This window comes from Marmota flaviventris, chromosome 13 (assembly GCF_047511675.1).
Source record: "Marmota flaviventris isolate mMarFla1 chromosome 13, mMarFla1.hap1, whole genome shotgun sequence".
NCBI lineage: Eukaryota > Metazoa > Chordata > Mammalia > Rodentia > Sciuridae > Marmota > Marmota flaviventris.
The window spans coordinates 72,873,528-72,893,705 of record NC_092510.1 but is presented as its reverse complement, the minus strand read 5'-3'; the positions used below and the strand labels follow the sequence as shown (position 1 = coordinate 72,893,705).

At 39.6% G+C, this 20,178-nt stretch overlaps 1 protein-coding gene across 1 annotated transcript in view; it reads right to left on the bottom strand.

Annotated features, from left to right (window-relative positions):
• Positions 1-6,290: 6,290 nt before the first annotated feature.
• Positions 6,291-20,178, bottom strand: part of Nr4a3 (nuclear receptor subfamily 4 group A member 3) — a 34,917-nt gene continuing 21,029 nt past the window's right edge. The window contains exon 7 of the mRNA XM_071600771.1: positions 6,291-9,665. Within this exon, the coding sequence (XP_071456872.1) occupies positions 9,418-9,665 (248 nt within the window). The 3' untranslated portion in view covers positions 6,291-9,417. The remainder of the gene's footprint in view (positions 9,666-20,178) is intronic.

The window sequence follows — 20,178 nt, the reverse complement described above, 5'->3', positions numbered from 1 at the left end:
ATTGCAACCTGTGTGTAGTTGGGATATAGTTCAGCTTTGAGTTAATACAAAAACTCAAAACAACATTGGTTTAATAAGGAGTTAATTTATCTCTCACAAGAACTCTAGTTTTAAGTAAACCAGGGCTGACAGTGTAGCGATACTTCCAAAACCCTCAGGGACACAATTCCTTCCATCTTGTTTTCCTACAATCCCTAGAAGATACCCTTATCTCCATGGTCTAAGGTGGCATCCGTGTTCCAGATGGAAGGACAGATAGAGGAATGAAGGAGAAAAGGTAAAAAACACTTAAAATAGATTTCTAGCACTGAAATATATTTCTAGCAGCTGGAAAAGTGTTATTTATTATTTATAGATGGAAATTATGTAAAGTATCTGATTCTTATTTCTAGAGTAACACCAGAAACAGAGACAAGGAAATCCATTCACTGATCTAAGCAAACAGAAGTGGGAGCCCAAAGCCAGAGCTAGTGTAAAAACTGGCAGAAATTATAGACAACTTGTGTGGGTGGGGGTGTCTTTGTCCTTCCCTATATGTGAAACAATTCAAAATAATCCCCATTTGATCCCAGGAAGAAAAGGCCCTCACTAACTTGTGAGTTACAATACAAATCAGACTTATTTTTTTAAAAAAAATATTAATTTTTTAGTTGTAGTTAGACACAATACCTTTATTTTTATTTATTTATTTTCATGTGGTGCTGAGGATTGAACCCAGGGCCTCGCACATGCTAGGCGAGCGCTCGACCACTGAGCCACAACCCCAGCACAAAATAAGACATGGTTTAAGACCAGCTGTTGTTTATAAACTATCTTAAAATGTCACCTATTGTGACACTTGAGTTTTCTCCAAACTGACATTTCCACTTGTAGAGCCACTCTCTAGGGCAGACAACCATGATGTCTCTAGAAAGCCGCTGTCAAGAGTCATCTAGAAGAGGGGGCTGCATATAAAACATAGTACCCAGATTTCTAGCCTACAAGATGGCAGGAAAGACTCCATCTCAGAAGTGGGGAAACAGGAAAGAAGAAGAGAGGAGGGGAGAGGAGTTTCTGAATGGAAGGGGAATGAATAATTTTGAACATATTAAGTTGTTCTCTAAAAAAAATAGGTATAAAGCACAATGAATTGTGTAACCACTGAATTAGCAATAATAAGAAATTCTGACAAATCTAAGTGTTGGGGAAGGTGTAGAACCATAGGGAATCTCATGCATTGTTGGTGGGAATGAATTGGTACAACCACTTTTGAAGAAAATTGGTATAACTAGTAAAGAATATGGTTTACATACCTAGGAATCTAGTAACTACTGCTTAGTAGTTCCAGAGCTGTAGGTCTCAAACTTTAGCATGTATCTTAATTTTCTGGAGGGCTTATTAAAGCAAATTGCTGGGCTCTCCCCCAGAGTTTCTGACTTAGTAGGTTGGTGGGGAAGCCCAAGAATTTACATTTTTAGAAAGGTGCCAGATGATGCTTATGTTGCTGACCCTAGGACTACATTTTCAAAACCAGCAACCTAGAGGAATTCTTGCCTGTGTTGATGAGGAGACGTGTACAAAAATCATCACATCAAACTTGTAATAACAATAACCCAATACAAATTAAATATCCATTGATAGAAAAGTGATTAGAGAATTACAGCATATTAAGAAAGGTAATATACAGCATTGAAAATTAATGAATTAGCTGTACAACACCATAGATAAATGTCAAATATAATTTTGAGCAAAGAAAAAAATCAGGTTGCTGAAGAATACACACCTTATGTTACCAATGGTATAAAATTTAAAAATAAGTAAATCTAAACAATAAGTTGTTAGGATTGCGTATGTATACACATTCAGTGGCAAACCAACATTCAGAATGGTGGGGGGAACAGGGACATGCATTAAGAAAGGTAATATACAGCATTGGGAATATGCAGAGGGAAGCATGCAGACTCAGTTGTTGAGGTGCATGGTGAGTTCAAAGACGTTTGTTATATTATTCTTTTGTGTGATTAAATATTCTTTTGTATGTATAAAATGCTTTAAAATCACTTTCATTTTTTCTACATATGACATATTTTTCTTTTTTCATTGTAGTTAGTTTATGTATTTCCAATTTTATACTATTTTAATCTCCCATAGAATCTTGGCAGTGTAAAAAATAAAAACACAACTATAAGGATGACTATTATTTTAAGGAAAGAAAACACCTTAAATATGTGAATGTGAATAAAGAAAAATAAGATCAACTGTGTTAGACAGTATACTTGTGTGTTTGTATGTGTGTGCATTTATACAGTCATGCATTGCTTAATGACAGGGGTATGTTTTAAGGTGGGAGGTGACTTGTCAATTATGCAAACACCACAGTGTGCTTACTCAAACCCAGATGGTGTAGGCAGGTCACTCTGCGTGGCCTCTGATGCAATCAAGGGATGCAGTAAACATGAGATGTCTCAGGCTTCTGGCCTTAGAGGGCGCACTGTTATGTAGTAAACTTTTTTTTTTTTCCTAATGATTAGAAAGAGTATATTCCAAAATACTGATAAAAAAAAAGGATAATATAGTAGGTACAGAAGCCAGGAGCATAGTCATTGGTTGTCTTCAGATATTATGTACTGTACATAATTGTATGCACTATATTTTCATATGACTGGCAGTACAGCAGTTTTGTTTCCCCAGCGTCACCACAGTGGGTCATGCATCACCCTGAGACAATATGACGACTGCAATGTCACTGGGAATGGGAATGTTTTAGCTCCCTTATAGTCTTTTTTTTTTTTTTTTTAAGAAATAATAAGTGACTTTATTGAAGTGGTTTTTTTGGTCTCAACTTATTTTTCATTTTAATGTTTTTATTAGTGCATTATAGTTATACTAATAGTAGGGTTCATTTTACCATAATCATACATGCATGCAATATAATTTGCTGAAATGAAGCAAATTATATTCCATTATAATCTTATGGGACCTCTGTTGTGTATGTGATTTGTCCTTGACAGAGACATCATTATTTAGCACATCATGAGACTTAAAAATCATTTTTGTATAGTTCTGAGCAATTGATTAAAAACCGGCAGGGAAAATTGAGCAAGGATAAAATGGCTGGGGGGCTGGAATGAGGGTTTTAGAAATTAAAGATAGAAAGTGTGTTAAGGGACTCATAAATTCACAGGGCAAAATAAGTCCAGTCTGCTAGAAAGAGAACGACTCCAAGATGTACAATGATTGCCTGAATCTCTGCACTGTCCCAGCAGCTCTCTGAGGGGATAATGAAAGCAGATCTTGGGGGTGATGGATTTGGTGGTTGTAGGTTTGGTGAAAGTGGCCAAAAGGGGTGGCAGAGTTCAAAGGAGGACAACTTTGAAGCTGTTGATGCTAGAGCCTATGTGAAAGTTTTAAATCACTTGGAAATTGGGAGCTTGGCCCAAAGCAGAGAAGCATGATTGAATGATGGAGACCCACCGTGAGTGTAGAAAGTGTTTGCAGTTAGATGGGGAAGCCCCAGAGGGGACTCCCAGAGCAGAGCAAGCCCTCATTATCACATGGCTCAGTGCGTCTAAGACCAGTGAGGAACAGAGTTTGAGAACTGAGGAGAGTTCATTGGGGGCCTGTGGAGTCCAGGAATCTAAAAACTTAGCAATACAAGTGGTTAAGTCCAAGAGAAAGAGAAAATGAGGTTGAGTCAGTGTTTGGACAGTAGCTTTGGTGCTCAGAGGGTTCTTACCTTTTGCTGATGAGCAGGGAATTAAGGTTATGTGACTCTGTGTTCTGGGGAGGAGCGGGGGTCTCCAGGAAGGCAGTCAGGGTGGGAGAGCTGTACCTATATGTGTTCCAATGCCACCCACTAGCTGTGGGATCTGGGGCTAGGTGCTTAACTTCTCTCAGCCTCTTTCCCCATTTTCAGACTGATAATCATGCTGTCTTAGAGGCAGAAGGCATCAAATGAGATCACGGATAATTGTGCTTACTAGAATACACTAGAATATCTCATGCACGCTATGGATACTTAATAAACATTAGGTCTCTCTCCTCTTTCCCTCAAACCAAATACCCTTTGAGGCTCAGCTTGGGGGTCAACCAGTATCACAGCAGGTAATCAAAGGGACTGATGATCCCTGGGCTCACTGATGGAGCCAGGAAATGGGTCAAAGACAGAAATAATAAAACTGAAATGACAGTGTGCTTGTGACACAAGCCAAACAAAATATTGCCCATGTCAATGTCACAGAGCAACTCAGACACAATCCTGGGGAAGAATTTCCTGAAGCATTTCTTGAATAATTTTATTCATGGTGAGGGGTATCAAATAAAAGAAGGTACAGAAATTCCCTTTGACACTTGATGGATTAGTTGGGCCCTTTTCAAAGAAAAATATTTGGACAGGTATTAAGCCTCTTAGGTTTTTAGTTCTTTCAGTTTTATTCTAGCCATAAAACAAAGGTTTATAAACATCCTTGCTTGCAGAGCAACCTCAGACATTTTGTGAAAGAAGGAAATGGGGATCTCCTGAAATCAGTACCTAAAACAAAAACAAAACCAAAACCACATAAAATCAAGATTATCCTTAGAAAGCACTTAAATCATACTTAAGCTCAAAAGTCAACAATTAGCCAAAAGAGTAGAAAGCAAAGTATGAAAGAGATATTTATACACTCACGTTCATAGCAGTATTGCTTACAATAGCCAAGAGGTAAAAGTAACCCAAGCATCCATCAATGGATAGCAAAAAGTGATATATATGGACAATGGAACAGTTTCAGCATCAAAGAAGAAGGAAATTCTGACACATGCTACATAATACAGTAAGTGAAATAAGTTGGTCAGAAAGGGACAGATCCTGTATGATTCAAATTAATGAGCAGGCAGATTCACAGGAGAAGGTAGAATAGCAGTAGCCAGGATGTTTGGATGGGGGAGTGAGGAATTATTATTTCATGGGTACAATTTTAGTTTTGCAAGAAGAATAAGTTCTGGAGATTGGATGCATAATGCAAATGTCCATAACACTATTGAATGGTACACTCAAGAATGGTTAGGATGATAAATGTTATATATGTGTATTTTGCTACAATTGAAGAGTCAATGATGAATTTCTTTACTTTTGTGTATTTAGCTTATAGAAATTCAGCTATGGTCAAATGGTCCTTACTTAGCCTTGACTTTCTTGTCCTCCTTCCCGTTCCAATGAGGCCTTTCTCCCTATGGTCCCCAAAGAGGGAGCTTAACCCTTTCTTCTTTACTTTTTTATTTTTAGTCAAGCATCTATGCTCTGATTCATATGCAAATGGTCTTCTACTGCATCTCTCCTTCTTACTAATCATATTTTATAGCTGATAAATTCCTGTAAAGCTGCAGCAAGACAGGTTTGGCTCCTAGACCACATATTGAATGTCACAGAATATACCTATGCATGAACTGATGAACTAAATTAGGAGAGCCCCCACATTTTTATTTTTGAGCCATCAACATACAAAAAAAAATTTGGACTGAGAATATTTGATGGTTTGTGTAGAGTTGAATAAAAAGTTGATGAGTATCTCCCACAAAGAAGGGGGTTCTGAGCAACAAAGTAGCAATGGCTTAAACAATAAGGCAGAGCACTGCTCAATCTTTGAGAGCTGTATCCCTGGTTCTTGTCAATTTTCATTCACGAAAAATTAATATCCTGTCATCTTAATTTAAAAATAAATCCTCTGTACCTCTAAAGGTATGGCACTGGGCATGGTGGTGCTCACCTATAATCCCAGGAGCTCAGGAGGCTGAAGCTGGAGGATAGCAAGTTCAAAGCCAGCCCTTCAAGTTAGTGAGGCCCTAAACAACTTAGTGAGACCCTGTCTCAAAATTTAAAAAATAAGAATAAAGAGGACTGGCGATGTGGCTCACTGGTTAAGCGCTCCTAGGTTCAATTCCCAGTACCAAAAAACAAAAAAAAAAAAAAAAAAAAAAGAAAGAAATACTGTTAGGCAACAAATTGTTAGCTCTATTTAAATTATGTACAGTTGGAAGAGAAATGGAGTTTCACACATTGTGTGTTTGTGTTCCTCAGAACACCCAGGAGAGCTTTGCCCCCAGGAAGTAGTCAATAAATGGTTATTGAATTTAGAGTGTCCTTCTTTCCAATCAGTGAGGTTTAATCTATTTCCAATTCAGAATGCCTATTAATTTTTCAGCATTACTAAGCCTTTTAAAAAATCCATTTTGGGATGTGCTTAAGAGTTCACAGCAAATACTATTATATAAATGATTAAGAGAAAACTGTTAAATGAAGCATGCTTATTCAACACACCAGCAGCCATTGGTAAAATGTAATTTAATTTAATCGTTTAAATTTACATTGTTAATGTACAAGAGCATTTCTTTCAAACCACAGGTTAACACACACTAAAGAGCAATGCTGTTGGAGGAGCAGAGGAACTTGGGAAAACTCTGCTATCTGAAATAAAAGCAAGGCACTCTCCATTAACAGCTGGTGGATTCCTGATTTCCGCCCACGGAAGGCATGTTCACACTGAGAGAGCTCTCCCACAAGGGGAAGAATCACCTGCTTCAATGCTTCTTGTCCTCTTCTGAGCTAGTGTGGTCATCCACTCTATACACTGGTGTGTCAACATTAAGACAAAAAAAAAAGAGAGAGAGAGAGAGAAAGAGAGAGGGCGAGAGAGAGAGAGAGAAAATTGAATTGATCGCTGACTTGGGAGGCTCTCATAGTTGTAGTAACTATGGAAGACAGAAGAACACTGGCTATCATCTTTATTTTCAGCACTGGTGTCTGGACCTATAACTAGAAAAGCTTCTTCATGCCTTCCAATCAATAGATAGGAGGGCTAAAAAAAGTCCTTTTCCTTAGATCTGAAGGATGTTAAAAAAAAAAAAAAAAGTAACAGCATTTCTCTAGGGCTCTGTGTTTTTGTTTTGCTTTGCTTTTCCTTCACAGACATGACAAAACAAGGATTAACTTTCCAAATACTCATGGTGCACAAGAAGGTTATGTATGCACAGTACTTCTAATTTATTCAAATTCAATTTGAATTTGGTCTGAAGCTATCTTGTATGAAATGTTAGCTTTCCTGATATTTAATAATGTTCATTATGTTTGCATATAGGTACCAAAAAAATTAAAGCAAAAGTACTACCTTATTCACAGTTATCTTCAGGTAAAATGTTAATATTAATGGTTATGTGTAAAAGCCTGTTTTTCTATAGATGCAGTAAGTTGAGAAAGAAAGACCATGGAAGGTGAATTAAGTCTTAGTCTTGATTCTGTTACTAGCTGTTTGTCCTTGGGTAACTCTGTATCCCTCAATGGGCCCCAGTTTTCTCCTCTATTAATTTCAGGAAGTTGGACTGTTTTACAAGTCAGGCCCTTTGCAAGTCTAACATTTCAAAATCCTAACATTCCAGGCCCTATCATCTTGATATAAAAATAATAATCTTTCATAAAAGCTTACACAAACATAATACATGATCAAATATCAGAATGACTCTTGGAAAAGAAAGTATATGATTTGCTATCTGGGTTATACTTTGCAGCAATTAGGCAATTCATTTGGCATTTGATTGTATAATTTAATGACAATATAAACAGCATAGTTTTGTTATTTTTTCCTTTAAAAAGACTAAAGCAAAAATGATTTAAAGCTAACAAAAACTACTGTGACATCAGTTTGACATTCAAAGTTTGTTTCTTAGCAAAATGGCCAAAGATATTTTGACTTGATACAGAGTATATAATATAAAGACTTTTAGACCTAAAAATCTTCAAACATTATTTAAATTTAGCAAAACATAAGCAAAATTTTAATATCAAAGTGCTAAACAGTACTGCCTTAAAAGTCACTGCAAATGAACCATAAAATAACGGCATGGGAAGTGACATTTATTGTACAAATGGTTAATAAAAAGACACATTATAAATATATATATGTAACCTGCTATATTTATATATATATATATATATATATTTGTTTATTTAATTTCTAACTGGTGTATCCAGGTCACTGTGAACACCCCATTTAATTATTCTGTAACTCAGCTTCCACGAGCTGGTGGTCTTGCAATAAATACAGGCAAAGCTATTACAATATAACGTGCATACAAATGTTTATACAAATAAGGACACTGCAACAAATTATCTCATAATCATATGGCATTAACAGTAGAAACATAGAAAAGGGAGTACGAACACGGAATGTTGAAACGCAGCCCACTAATTTCTTCTAGTACTCACATTAATACTATTTTTTTTTAAAAAGAAGACTTGCTTACTCTCCAAAATTGTCTCTTTAACCAATAACAAAAATTAAATTTTATATATAAAAATCCTTATTGTCCCTGGTGCTTACCCTGTATGACCCAGTTTCTACTCATTCGCATGTTCTCATCTGGGGATCAAATACTTGACTGATTCATCAAATGCTCCTCTCTGGCTTTTGAATGAATGTATCAGTAAGCTGCTACAACTGAAGCAAGTTTAGAACACTCTGGTGGGGTTGATGGAACACAACCAGAACAGGTGTATATAATCCATTTTATAATCTGATCCCCTTTCAGGATAGCTGAACAGTCAGCAGGGATCTAGTTCTATCAAGAATGCCCAAAAAGTCTTGGATGGGCTCGATCTCAGAAGGGTTCTACAGGGCGGGTGGATGGAGCCTTTTGCTAGGAAAATTAGCATGTCACTTGCTAACATGACTGCCTCCTTTTTATTTCCATAGAAAATAAAGGAGAGTTCATGAACAAGACTTAATAAGACAGCACTTTAAAAAATTGCACTTGTATATGGAAGCGAACGGCCATTATCATTTTGCTATGTCTGATTTGTAGGTAATCCTTCATCTTTCATCATTAGTTAAAATAATTGAAAGAAATTAAGAAAAGGGAATTTCTGCCTTGTTTGCACCACATACGTACAGGAAGTATGATCTAAAGGGATCAGTCTTAAGACACATCCTACCCTGGTGAACAACCCTTGGCTGTTCTTGTTTTTAAATACAAAGCAACCATAATTGTATTCCCCAGGAAGAGTTTAAAAACAGTTATATTATCCTTTTCTCTTCTTCTTCTTCTTTTTTTTCCTGCTGGGATAGCATCATCCAAAAGTGCTTTTTTAGCAATTTCTTAGAAAACCCTCATGAACTATACCCCTCCAGCCCCGCCCTCCAAAGCCTAATTATAAAACACAACCCCAACACAATTCTCTGCAAGTTTTCTGGCTTTAGGTTGTAAGGAAAGTTGCCAGAAAAAAAAAAGAAAAAAAAAAAAAAAAAAAAAAAAAAACCACAAAGAAGAAGAAGTCTTTTGCCTTTTACAGGAGCTGCTTTTTCTCTGAAGGAAGGACAGAAAGTGATCGTGTCCAGACCCATCCCTTTGCTGCTTGGCAAGCAGGTGCCAGCAGAAGAAGCTGCTCCCTGCTCCGGCTGCTCCGGCTTAGAAAGGTAGGGTATCCAGGAAGAGCTTGTCGATGATGGAAGGCGGAGCCACCAAGTCTTCCAGCTTCAGGTAGAAGATGCGCTGGAGGCCCAGGGTGCAGATCTTCCTCAGTTCTACCAGGGCACCCAGCACCTTGGGCTCGGTGGGCTCCAGAGCCTGTCCCTTACTCTGGTGGTCTTTTAAGCTGCTTGTGATCTTGTTGCATAGCTCCTCCACTCTCTTTGGTTCTTTTAACCCATGTCTTTCTGCAGAGGGATAGAACAGGGCAAGTTTAGGAGGTGGCTGTATCTCATGACCCTTTAAATCCCTAATCAAGGTCTCAGCCCCTTCCTGCCAGTTGAAATGGTGTTTTACGATCAAAATACCCTTCCTCTGAGAGCTTGTTCCTGGCCTCTGTATCAAACAACACTAGGGGTTGAATCCCAGTCCTGACACTTAACTTGCTGCCTGTCATTGAGGAAGTTTCTTTACCTCCATTTCCTTATGAGATGAACAGAATGATCAACTCTGGGAGGGCCAACTTAGGTGAATAACATGAGTGAAGCACACAATTTCTGGCACACAGCCACGCTGAGTGCATGACAGGGCTGTTACTATTTTGTATACATTATCCTGCTAAGGTTTCACAAAAGCCCTATCAGTAGTAGACAAGTCTCTTTCAGAGTGAACCGAAAACACAACTAGGCAAATGAATTTACTTGAGGGAGGTGGAGAGGCTGTAATGTTCTATTTGCTAATGCAAGAGCTGCCCTGTAAGACCCAATCCAAAGTGCATTCTGTTTTCAGGCTAACCAGATTGAGAAGATTCCAGCTTTTCTCTTTCTTTTTCTCCCCCCACCCCCCTTCGAAACACCCACTGAACTACACCTGATGCTCTGTACAAAATACATGTGTTATCTTGCCATTGAGGCTGAAAAGTCAAAGAGAAGTGGAAGAGGTCTGGAAGGATGTAGTGCAAGCATTTAATAACATGCTAACACACGAAAACCACTATCTGATATTTTTTAAAACAATATATAAAATGATCCCCATGTTAAATATTATGGTCTACTTTTTTGAATAAAGTTGAGACATTTTCCCAAAGCCACCCAGCTGCTAAAAGCTGGAATTTGAACCACAGCTTCAAAGCAGATTCTATACTCTTATGCAGCCACCGCTGCATCTCCCTAGAATGAGAAAGGAGCCTGACACCCAATACAAGTCTCCCAGCTCTCCCTCAGCCTTTAAATAGCAATGCCTCTTTCCTAAGATCCAAGCTTGGTCTCTGTTATCTCAAAAGTTTTCTTCTTTCATTGTATTTACATGTAAAAAATCATAATTCTTCAGAAATGGAAGACATCCCTCTAAAGGAAAATCAAACATTAGTTTCTAATTTCCCCTAGATTTAGTTATTTTAGTCGGAGATATTTTGTTTGAAAAGTTATTCCCCAAAGCAAGAGCCAATCAGAACACGAAGCATCGAGCCACACATTTTTCTCTTTTCTTGTCTCAAATAAGAGAGGCCTGGGAACCAGGAAATCTGCAATCTCCCCCGGAAAGGCTAGTTGTATGTGACTTGGGAGAGTTGCTATCTCTCTAGGACCTTGTCAAGGGAGGAGGTTGGATTTAATGACCTCTAAAATCCTTTCCAGCTCTGATCTATTACATTAAAGCGCTACCATGATAATTGCCAGCAATGGACAGTACCTCAGTGGATTATGATTTGCAGGTGTCTCTTCTCAAAGCAACACGGTATAGAGAAAGGAGTACTGGGCTTGGAGTTAGAGCTGAATTCCAGGGCTGATTCTATCACTTACTGGCACACTTACACACTTAAGTGTGACCTAATCTCTCTAAGGTTCAGTGTCTTTATAGGAAAATGGGAATGATGGGGTGGTGACTATAACAAAACCCTACCTCTGTGGGCAGTTGTGGGGCTCAACTAAGATGGCATTACATGAAAGCATTCTGTCCACTGTGGAATGCCATGCACGTGGGAGAGTCAGCACCTTAAGACAATGACCACAACTGCAAGATGGAGCAATGAAGTCCCCTAATTCCCAAGCTCTGCAATGCATGCCTTTACTTTCCCCAGGGAATTATTAGCTAATCAGCCCAGGTGCAAACCTTTCCCCTTGGCTTATCTATACTAAATACATAGACCCTGTGTTGCAGTCTCAAAAGGACCTAATCATGAACTTCAAAAGAAATCCTGACTGCTGTGATGTTCTGCCCTCCCCACACCCTCCCAAAAAAAGAAAGCATAAAAAGCAAGCTGCAAATTTTATAATAAATTTCAAGAGCTACAAAATGTTTATAGTCTCTGACCAAGTAATCCCACTCTTGGGATTTATCCAAAGGAAAAATTCAACAGAAAAAAAAACAACTGTATGTATATAGAAGTTTGGTGCATATTATCTTTTAAACACCCCAAACTCCAATAACAAAAACAAGCAAAACACTGGAAAAAGCTAAGGCGTTAAAGAATCAGTGGATTGTTGCATAAAAAATGGCATGTCCACTTAATGAAAGATTCTGTAGACATTAAAAAGGACAGACATGAAGAGTTTGAGGTAACATGGAAAAACACCTATATCGTCAAATAAAGGGTAAAATATTAAAGAGTATCTAGGCTGTGATCACATCTATGCAAAAATTATTTCTGCATGTAGAGGAGGAAAGGAAACAAAAAAATGTGAAAATATTTATGAGAGAGTTGGATAACTTTTCTACCTTTCTTTTAAAATCTCCAGGTTAGTGCTGTTTGTATAATAATGTTAAAATAGAAAATAGGAGCCGCTGCTTTGTGAAGGCCTCTAGTAGCTATAATGTGGTCAAGCACCATCTTGCTGATACTAAATTCTATTAGCGCTGAGATATATCAAATTAGATTCACAAGCCAGGGAGAGATGCGTTTCTCAGAATTAAATACCAGTGTCCTGAATTGTGAGCTTTCCCTTCCTTTTGGTGCCTCATGTCTTACAGAATATTGGAGATCCTATATTCATTATGGGGATGAAGAAACTGAGCAATTTGCTGGCTGGATTTCTGGAGGGGGCTGACTGTAGAACCCTGTAGCCAGACTTTCTCATGGCCAAACTCACAGAAGGGGCCTCGTAGTTTTCCCTGCTCTCCAGCCAGTTGCGCCTGCTCAATAACTATGGCAACCATTATTTATTCAGTGAATTCAAGTGGAGATCGATACCTCCTGCCAGCTGGATCAACCCTAGGCCTGGAATTCCTTGAGGAATTCAGAGACACTCCTGTTGGAAGCCAAAGGCACCTCAACCCTCCTTTGTTGTTTTGAACAGCCACTGGATTTGTGGCTTCTTTACTTTTCCAAAAGGGCTAAGATAAAATCAGTATCCATGCAAACTATTGCCAGCAGCTAGCAGGATTTTTACATCACTAGGGAGTCACTAAGTGTCTGGTACCTTCCCAGCCATTTGAAATTCCTTAAAACCCCAATCACTGACATTTAGATGAAGGGACCCCTTTCTTCTTACAGCTTGGTAAACATAGCTGCACAGCTGATGTATGGAGAGTTCATACATTCTGGGGGCAATCAGACATTTGGATTTTCTCCTTTATAGAGAATTTTTACAAAGAAGATTTTGGTTTAAGATCTGTGTCTGCCATTACAAAACAAGTTTCTTGGCATTTTTTTTTTTTTTTTTTTTTTTACATTTTGATCTACATAATATTTATCCCATACTTCAGTATTTTAACTCAGGCAGTATGTATTCAAAGTACAACTTACAAAAATTGTCAAATAATAGATTTATATAGCCCAATAGATTTATGTCAAATAATAATTGTCAAATAATAGATTTATGTATGTAACTTAGAAAGGATTTGAATCACTAAGTTCAAATTTCCACCTAAGAGAGGAATCTCTACTATGAGATAGTGCAAGGAGACATAGGTACCAGCTGAACTGTGAGTGTCACTATCTCAGCCTGATAAGAAAAATATATTTACTAGCACTTTGTATTAGACTCTTTTATTTTGATTATTTTATCTCACCTCACAACAACCTGGTGAATTAGGCAGGCTAAAGATTATTTTTAATGAATAGTTAAGGCTAAGACTCAAAGAGTTAAGTGACTTGCCCTGGGACAAAATTATCAAGTGGCTAATTTCTTTCATTAAAGAAGATATTTCTTTAATGTGAAGTGCAGAGATACTTCTTTTATACCTGTCTATTTTCTTTCTTTGAACATCTCTAATTGTTAAGAATAATCTTCTATCCCAGTCTCCCTAACATACCCTTTGACTTTCTGTATACCTACTTCTTTCAAAAAATATTTTTTGAGCACCCATTCCATCGAAATGTTATAGCTGCTGGGGTTGGAGCAGTGAAGACAGCAGATCTTAACCTGTGTGTGTAGTTAACACCTAAGGACACAGCTGGATGTCTGTGCATTTTGTTCACCTGTGCCAGATGTCTTTGCTGAGCAGGAGAGAACAGGAGGGGGCAGGGGCAGAGAGGGGGGAGAGGGGGGAGAGGGAAGATCTTGATTGGGTTCATGCTCATGTTTTTCCATCTTCATCTGGTTAAGACCTATTCCTTTTTTAGATCTTGGTCCAAGTATTTCTTCAGGGAGGCTTTCCTTTTTGTTCCTAGTCTAGATCACATTCTCCCGTGGCATTCTTCTCATGCCCTTTGCAGGATATAATACTTTGAAATCAGATATATAGGTGACAGTTGCCTGCCTCTTTCATCAAACTCAAGGTCCATGGAGAAGTGGACTGTATTTGTTCGCCACTGTGTTTCCAGCCCCAAGCCTAGAACTACGTGACATCCAATAAATAGCTGTTAAATGAATATATAAGCAGAGGATCAAGGACATGTTAAAAATGGTTAATGAAATACTAAAGTTGTAAGTTGTAATGAAATACTAAAGTTGTACACAGATTGGCAGTTATTATAACAGTAATAGCAAAGAGCTTTAGAAACCTCCCATATCAGAAGCTTTGGAATCAGATTTCCTGGCTATACCCCCTAGCTTGGTAACTTCAGGTCTGTTTCCACATTTTAAAAAATAGGGATAATATTGGCAGTTGTTTCATGGGCTGTTGTGAGAATTAAAGGAGTTATTACATGTAAAGTATTTGGAATAACGCCTAGCATTTAGAGAGCACTTAATAAATATTTGCAAATATCCTCTACATTTAAAACTCATTATGTTTCCTTTCAAATCAGCCAGGTTTCTGATTCGTTTATTAATGATATCACAGTCTTCCCCACCCCTCTCATAATAATCTGACAATTCCTTCCCTGAGTGGCCCATTGATTGAATTTGTCCCAAGAAATTCAGTTAGGGGCTGGGGATGTGGCTCAAGCGGTAGCGCGCTCGCCTGGCATGCGTGCGGCCAGGGTTCGATCCTCAGCACCACATACAAAAAACAAAAAAACAAAGATGTTGTGTGCGCCGAAAACTAAAAAAATAAAATAAAATAAATATTTAAAAAATTCTCTCTCTCTCTCTCTTTAAAAAAAAAGGAAAGAAATTCAGTTATTATCTCTGCGATGTTCTTTGCATCTATCTCCTCTTCAGTACCAACTTCCTCTCAACTAGGTGTTCAATACCTGCTACCTAAAATGTTTTAGTAGCTCCTGACTAGTATTCCTGCTTCCTGTCTCTGCTGTAACCCATCTCAGGTAATTCCAAATTCATTTATTAAACAACATCAAGCAAATCAACATGTGTAGAGCCTAGCACTGAGTATTTAAAAATGGTAGCTATTATTTTCAGAGAATCCCCATAGCCAATAGGGAATGGTCCCCAGATCAGTAGCATCAAGTAGCATCTGGTTAGGAACGCAGAATCTCAAGCCCTGCCCCAGACCCACCTCATCAGAATCTGTACCTTAACAAGATGGTGTGTGTCTGCATGTGAGAGCTGGAGCTCTGCTCTAGTCAGTCCTGGTCCCTAGAACTTGCTTAACTCATCTGTCCCTAGGATTCATCCAGCCTCCCTCTGTCAACCCCCAGGCAGTGAACTCACTCTCCAAAGCAGCTCATTCCATTTTAGATAACTCTGTCTATGAGAATTCACTCACTAGGGGAGCTTATTCTAGTTTCAAATAATTCTGTCGTAGTTTCTTATATTGAGCTAAATTTTGCTATCTTATATTTTCAGTTCTGCCTCTGAAGTCCATACAAGGAACATCAAATTATCTTCTTCCTGGCAGAAAGCAGGGGATGAGGAAAGGGATGGGTGGTAGCTGTCAGGAGCCCCCTCAAGGAAAAATGAGCTCTCTTTTTGAGTAGGCTGGCTCAGAGACAGCCAACAATTCCAGCCAAAGGGGAAGGAGAGGCAGGAGAAATGTATTTGTAACCAAAAGCACCAAGAAATAGGACTTCCTGTTCTGAGCTCCACCTCTTTCTCTAGGAAGCCATGTCACTGCTACTTCTCATGTCACATATGACATCCTTTACCTACAGCCAGCTCCAGAGACACTGAGCCCACGCTGGTCAGGAAGCCACAAGCCAGTCGGCAGTCTGTGTTGAGGTGTGGTAGTACTTTTCAGTCTGACTGTCCTTGAGTAGGTGGATGTCTGTCTCTCCAACAAGACCACAGACTCTTTCAGGGTAAAGGATTGTGTACCTGGCACGTAGCTGATACTCCATAAATATTATCTGCCTTGTACACTTACAAGAAGAGCTAGCTTTTCTCCTGAGAATCCATAAAAAATGTAAGATAACTAACATTTAGGATAATAACACTGCAGGTTTGTCTTAATTTTTTTCTCTGCAAAGTACACCTTAACTCATTCAATTTTGACAAGAAACCTACACATAGTCAGCATTATCTGCCATGGTCTGAATGCTTGTTTCCCACCCTGTCCCATTGATGTGTTGAAACCTAATCCCCAATGTGATGGTATTAAGAGGTGGGGCCTTAAGATCATGAGGAAAGAGCCCTCATGAACGTGGTTAGTGGCCTAATGGAAGAGGCTCAAAGGAACTTGTTTGTCCTTTCTCCCATATGAGGAACAGTAAGAAGGCACCACCTGTGAAACAGACCAGACACCAAACCTGTGGCTGCCTTGATCTCAGACTCCCTGGCCTCCAGAAATACAAACAATAAATTTCTGTTTTTTATCTTACCTTAGGCATGTCCCTTTAAGAAATGAGAAAGCTGATATTCAGAGAAGGTAAGAAATTTCCCAAGCTTGTTTATCTAGGAAGTGGGCTGGTAAAAACTTGAACTCAGATCTCCAATCTCCCCTGGAGCCACTCTTTCAAACTATATTACTTGACAGTTTTACACCTAGTTTTCCTAGTAATGTTGCCGATGGCCATAGCTGATGCAAAAAACAGGGTAACCAGGTAACCAGGTAACCACCAGGGGAGCTCTGGAAAGACAGGTGGTGGAAGGTGTGGCAGGATCAGCCACCTGTCTGTCCCTATCACGTCACCGTTTCACCACTTTCTGCTCTTGATTCTGCCTTCCTTCCTCCTCTTCCGTCTTAGAGGTCATGTTCCATTAAGACCAAGAAAAATACTGAGAGAAGAGAAAGGGGTCATTGTCTTGCCTGGCAGAAGACCTGAGTGTGGAAAAGAAGGCCATGGGGAACTTTTTTTTTTTTCGAAGTGGCATTTGGGGACATTTGAGATTCCCTCCACCATCTGGTCCAAAACAATCCTTTCCATCTATTTTCCCCTATTACTATGTGGAAAACGCATTTTTCTCTGAGGTTAGGTCATAATATCAGGTCATAAGGTCAACGTCTCCCAGATGCAGTTGTTGCCCTGAAAATCTTTTCAATTTCCCCTAAGTGCAGGACACGCTCTCACCACGAGTCCTGGGAACCATAACCCACAGTGGTTTCCTATCTGCTCTCTCAGGCTCACTCCAGAACATATGGTCACCGCACTCTGTTCCTTGCCCTCTACTTTCTACTGAGATCATAGATATGATTTAATACGTGCATAATGCACATGTTTTCCCCCAAATGTGCCATGCCCGTGGCATCTGGTTTCCTTGATCTGGAATGTTCTTTATATCTTCCCATGTCCTGATTGATGCTACTTCTTTAGGAAGTCATTCATGACCAACACCTCCACTGTCTGCACCCACTAACAGCTGGCAATTTATCTGGACGTCTCCTGCACAGAATTAGTCCTTTTTCAGGATATGAGCAGTCATCACCATACATGGAATTCATTATATCATAATCATATGTGACTTCCCGGTAGACTATACACTTCCCAACACCAGAGTCCATGTCTGCTCATCTTCACATCCCAAGGGACTATCACAGTTCCCGGCCCATACTTATTTAATAAATGGATAGTTATAAAATGGTAATTCCACACTAACTTCTGTTTGGAGGGCTTCTTATTTATTAAACACAATCAACTACACCAGATATCAACACACTGGCATCCCATCAGAAGTAAAGTATTTCCATTACTCCAGGAATGTAGCATTGGCCAAAGGTAAAGGTTAGGGTATATAAACCAGGGACCTAAAAACATTTAAAACCACAACTGTGGGGAACTCCCTATTACTGTAGGAAGGGAGAGTGATCTTAAAAGAAACCATTTCCTGCCCCGCCTCAGCACCTAGTTTTTCATGAGGGGGCCTAGAGAGAATAGGAGGAAGAAGGAAAAAGAATTGGGGTGGAGGGGAAGCCATGTTTATCTAAGTCACCAATATTTTCCAGGTTCTTAATGTTTATCCTGGAAACAAGACTAGCTAAACTCCTAAGACCCTATTTCACTTTTATGAATTCTTCTCTGGTTTACCAACAGATAATTCTGGGATGATTTTTCTAATACCCATAGCCCAGTTGACTTTCCACAATTCCTCTTTATGATAATGGAACTTATTCAGAAGATTCATGTGAGCTCACAATCAAATGAAAGTTACTGTCCACAACAATATGTTCTGCTTCCCAGGCAGCCCCTCTTCTGCTATTTCCTGACGCTTTTACAGACTTCACACCCAGCCATCAATCACAAGAGAGTGCTGACTTATTTTCCTTGTGGGTTATAACCACGGCCTCTGTAACAGCCGGCTCTGCACAGGCTGGCTGGACTGAGGACTGGAACCAGAGCAGCCTTGTGGGGGAGGACGAAAGACACAGCCATAAGCCCCTAGGCCCTTGGAAAGTGCAGCTTAATTATTTTAATACTGTGTCCTCCCTCAAGCTTCTCTCTCAAGGATCCAAGGAAACAGTCCCCCAACCTACTGCCTTCTAAAGCCATCACCTGTTTCCTTCCACTGCTAGGTTTGATTTCAGACCAGACAGGGCTTCCAAGGGGAAGGAACAGGCATACGCTTAATTGGGGTTGGGGGAGAGGGAAGAGAGCCTCTGCCACCATCACCCCAAGCAGGAAGGCAGGCGGATTGTGTGTCTATCCTGAAGTTCAGCTTGGCTACACCACAAAACTCAGCTTTCTGTAATCCACACAGTCACCCCATGGAATAGATATTGTTATTCACATTTTACAGAATGGGGAAGTTCAGAGAGAAGAAATCCATTACTCAATAGTACATACTCAATAAATATGGCATCACAGATTAATAAAGGGATGTTTGATTCCAAAATCCATGCTATTTCTGCCATGCCAAATTACCGCCTCCTCCAGGAAGTCTCCATATGAATGGGCAGGAGGCTGAACAGCTATAACCACAGCACACAGCAAATGGGACAAAGACTGTCCCCACCCTTCTGACTCTGTACTCCACACTGAACTGCCAATCTCCCCTGGTAGAGACTGCCAAGCATCCACATATCCTAGTCTCTAAGTTACCCATCAATTTCCACCTGAAGAGGAAAACAACAATCACCAAAGAGATGTAGGCTTCTGGGGCGAGACCTCCTCTTAAGCCACGGCTATCACTGTAGAACCGGCCACTGTTTTACTTTTAGTCTCCTTCCTGCCCTAATTTGTGCTCAAAACCATAAGTCAGGGTAGATCTTTCTAAAGTGTGAGCCTGGGCATCATGCTCCTCTGGACAAAACTTCTGTGGCACCCACTGCTCTCAAGATAAACTCCCCCTGCCCACTTAGAGGTGGAATGTTCTTCATACCCTGCCCCACCTGGCCTGTTGCCCAGTAGCATCTCCCATCACTCTATTATTCAGTCATTTCAATATTTTTTATTCATGCCTGGAATTCTCCTTCCTTCTCTCCTAGCCTGGAGACAGCCTCTGCTCTCATGAAGGACCAACTCCTGTCTGTGGTCTCTTCTGAGAAGACCACCCTCACCAATAGTCTCTCAGCACTTTGTACTCACACCCTCATCTCCACTGAGCACTCAACAACCTCCCTCACATGCAAGAGTCTGTGTGTTCTGTCTCTTCCAGGGATGTGTGTACTATCAACTTGAAAAGTAATGGCAGGTGTCACAGCACCTAGGTAAGTGGACATACATCGATTAACTAGACCTAAGACCCATCTCCATGGAGATGTGGCAATGGTCTGGTTTTGCTGGCAGAAATCTGAGGCTGGGTCTAATTTTTGTTTTTTGTCTTCTTAAAATGAACTAAATTCCACAGGTTGTGGTATTGAATGTCTAACTGTCCTAGGAAGAGCTGAATGGTTCTAAAATCAAGTTGAAGAGCTTTGAGGCAAAGGAAGCCTCTGAACCAGTTTCATTAACAATCTTGCTGGAATAAAACACTTGGGCCTTAAATGTGCTTGTTTTCTTTAGGTGCTGTGGCATGCTATTGGAAAGCCCTCTAGATGGAATCCATACTCTTTTGAGACTGCCTTTGTTTTTGTTTCATATGTAGAAGTCGGTAGACTTCTTAGAAG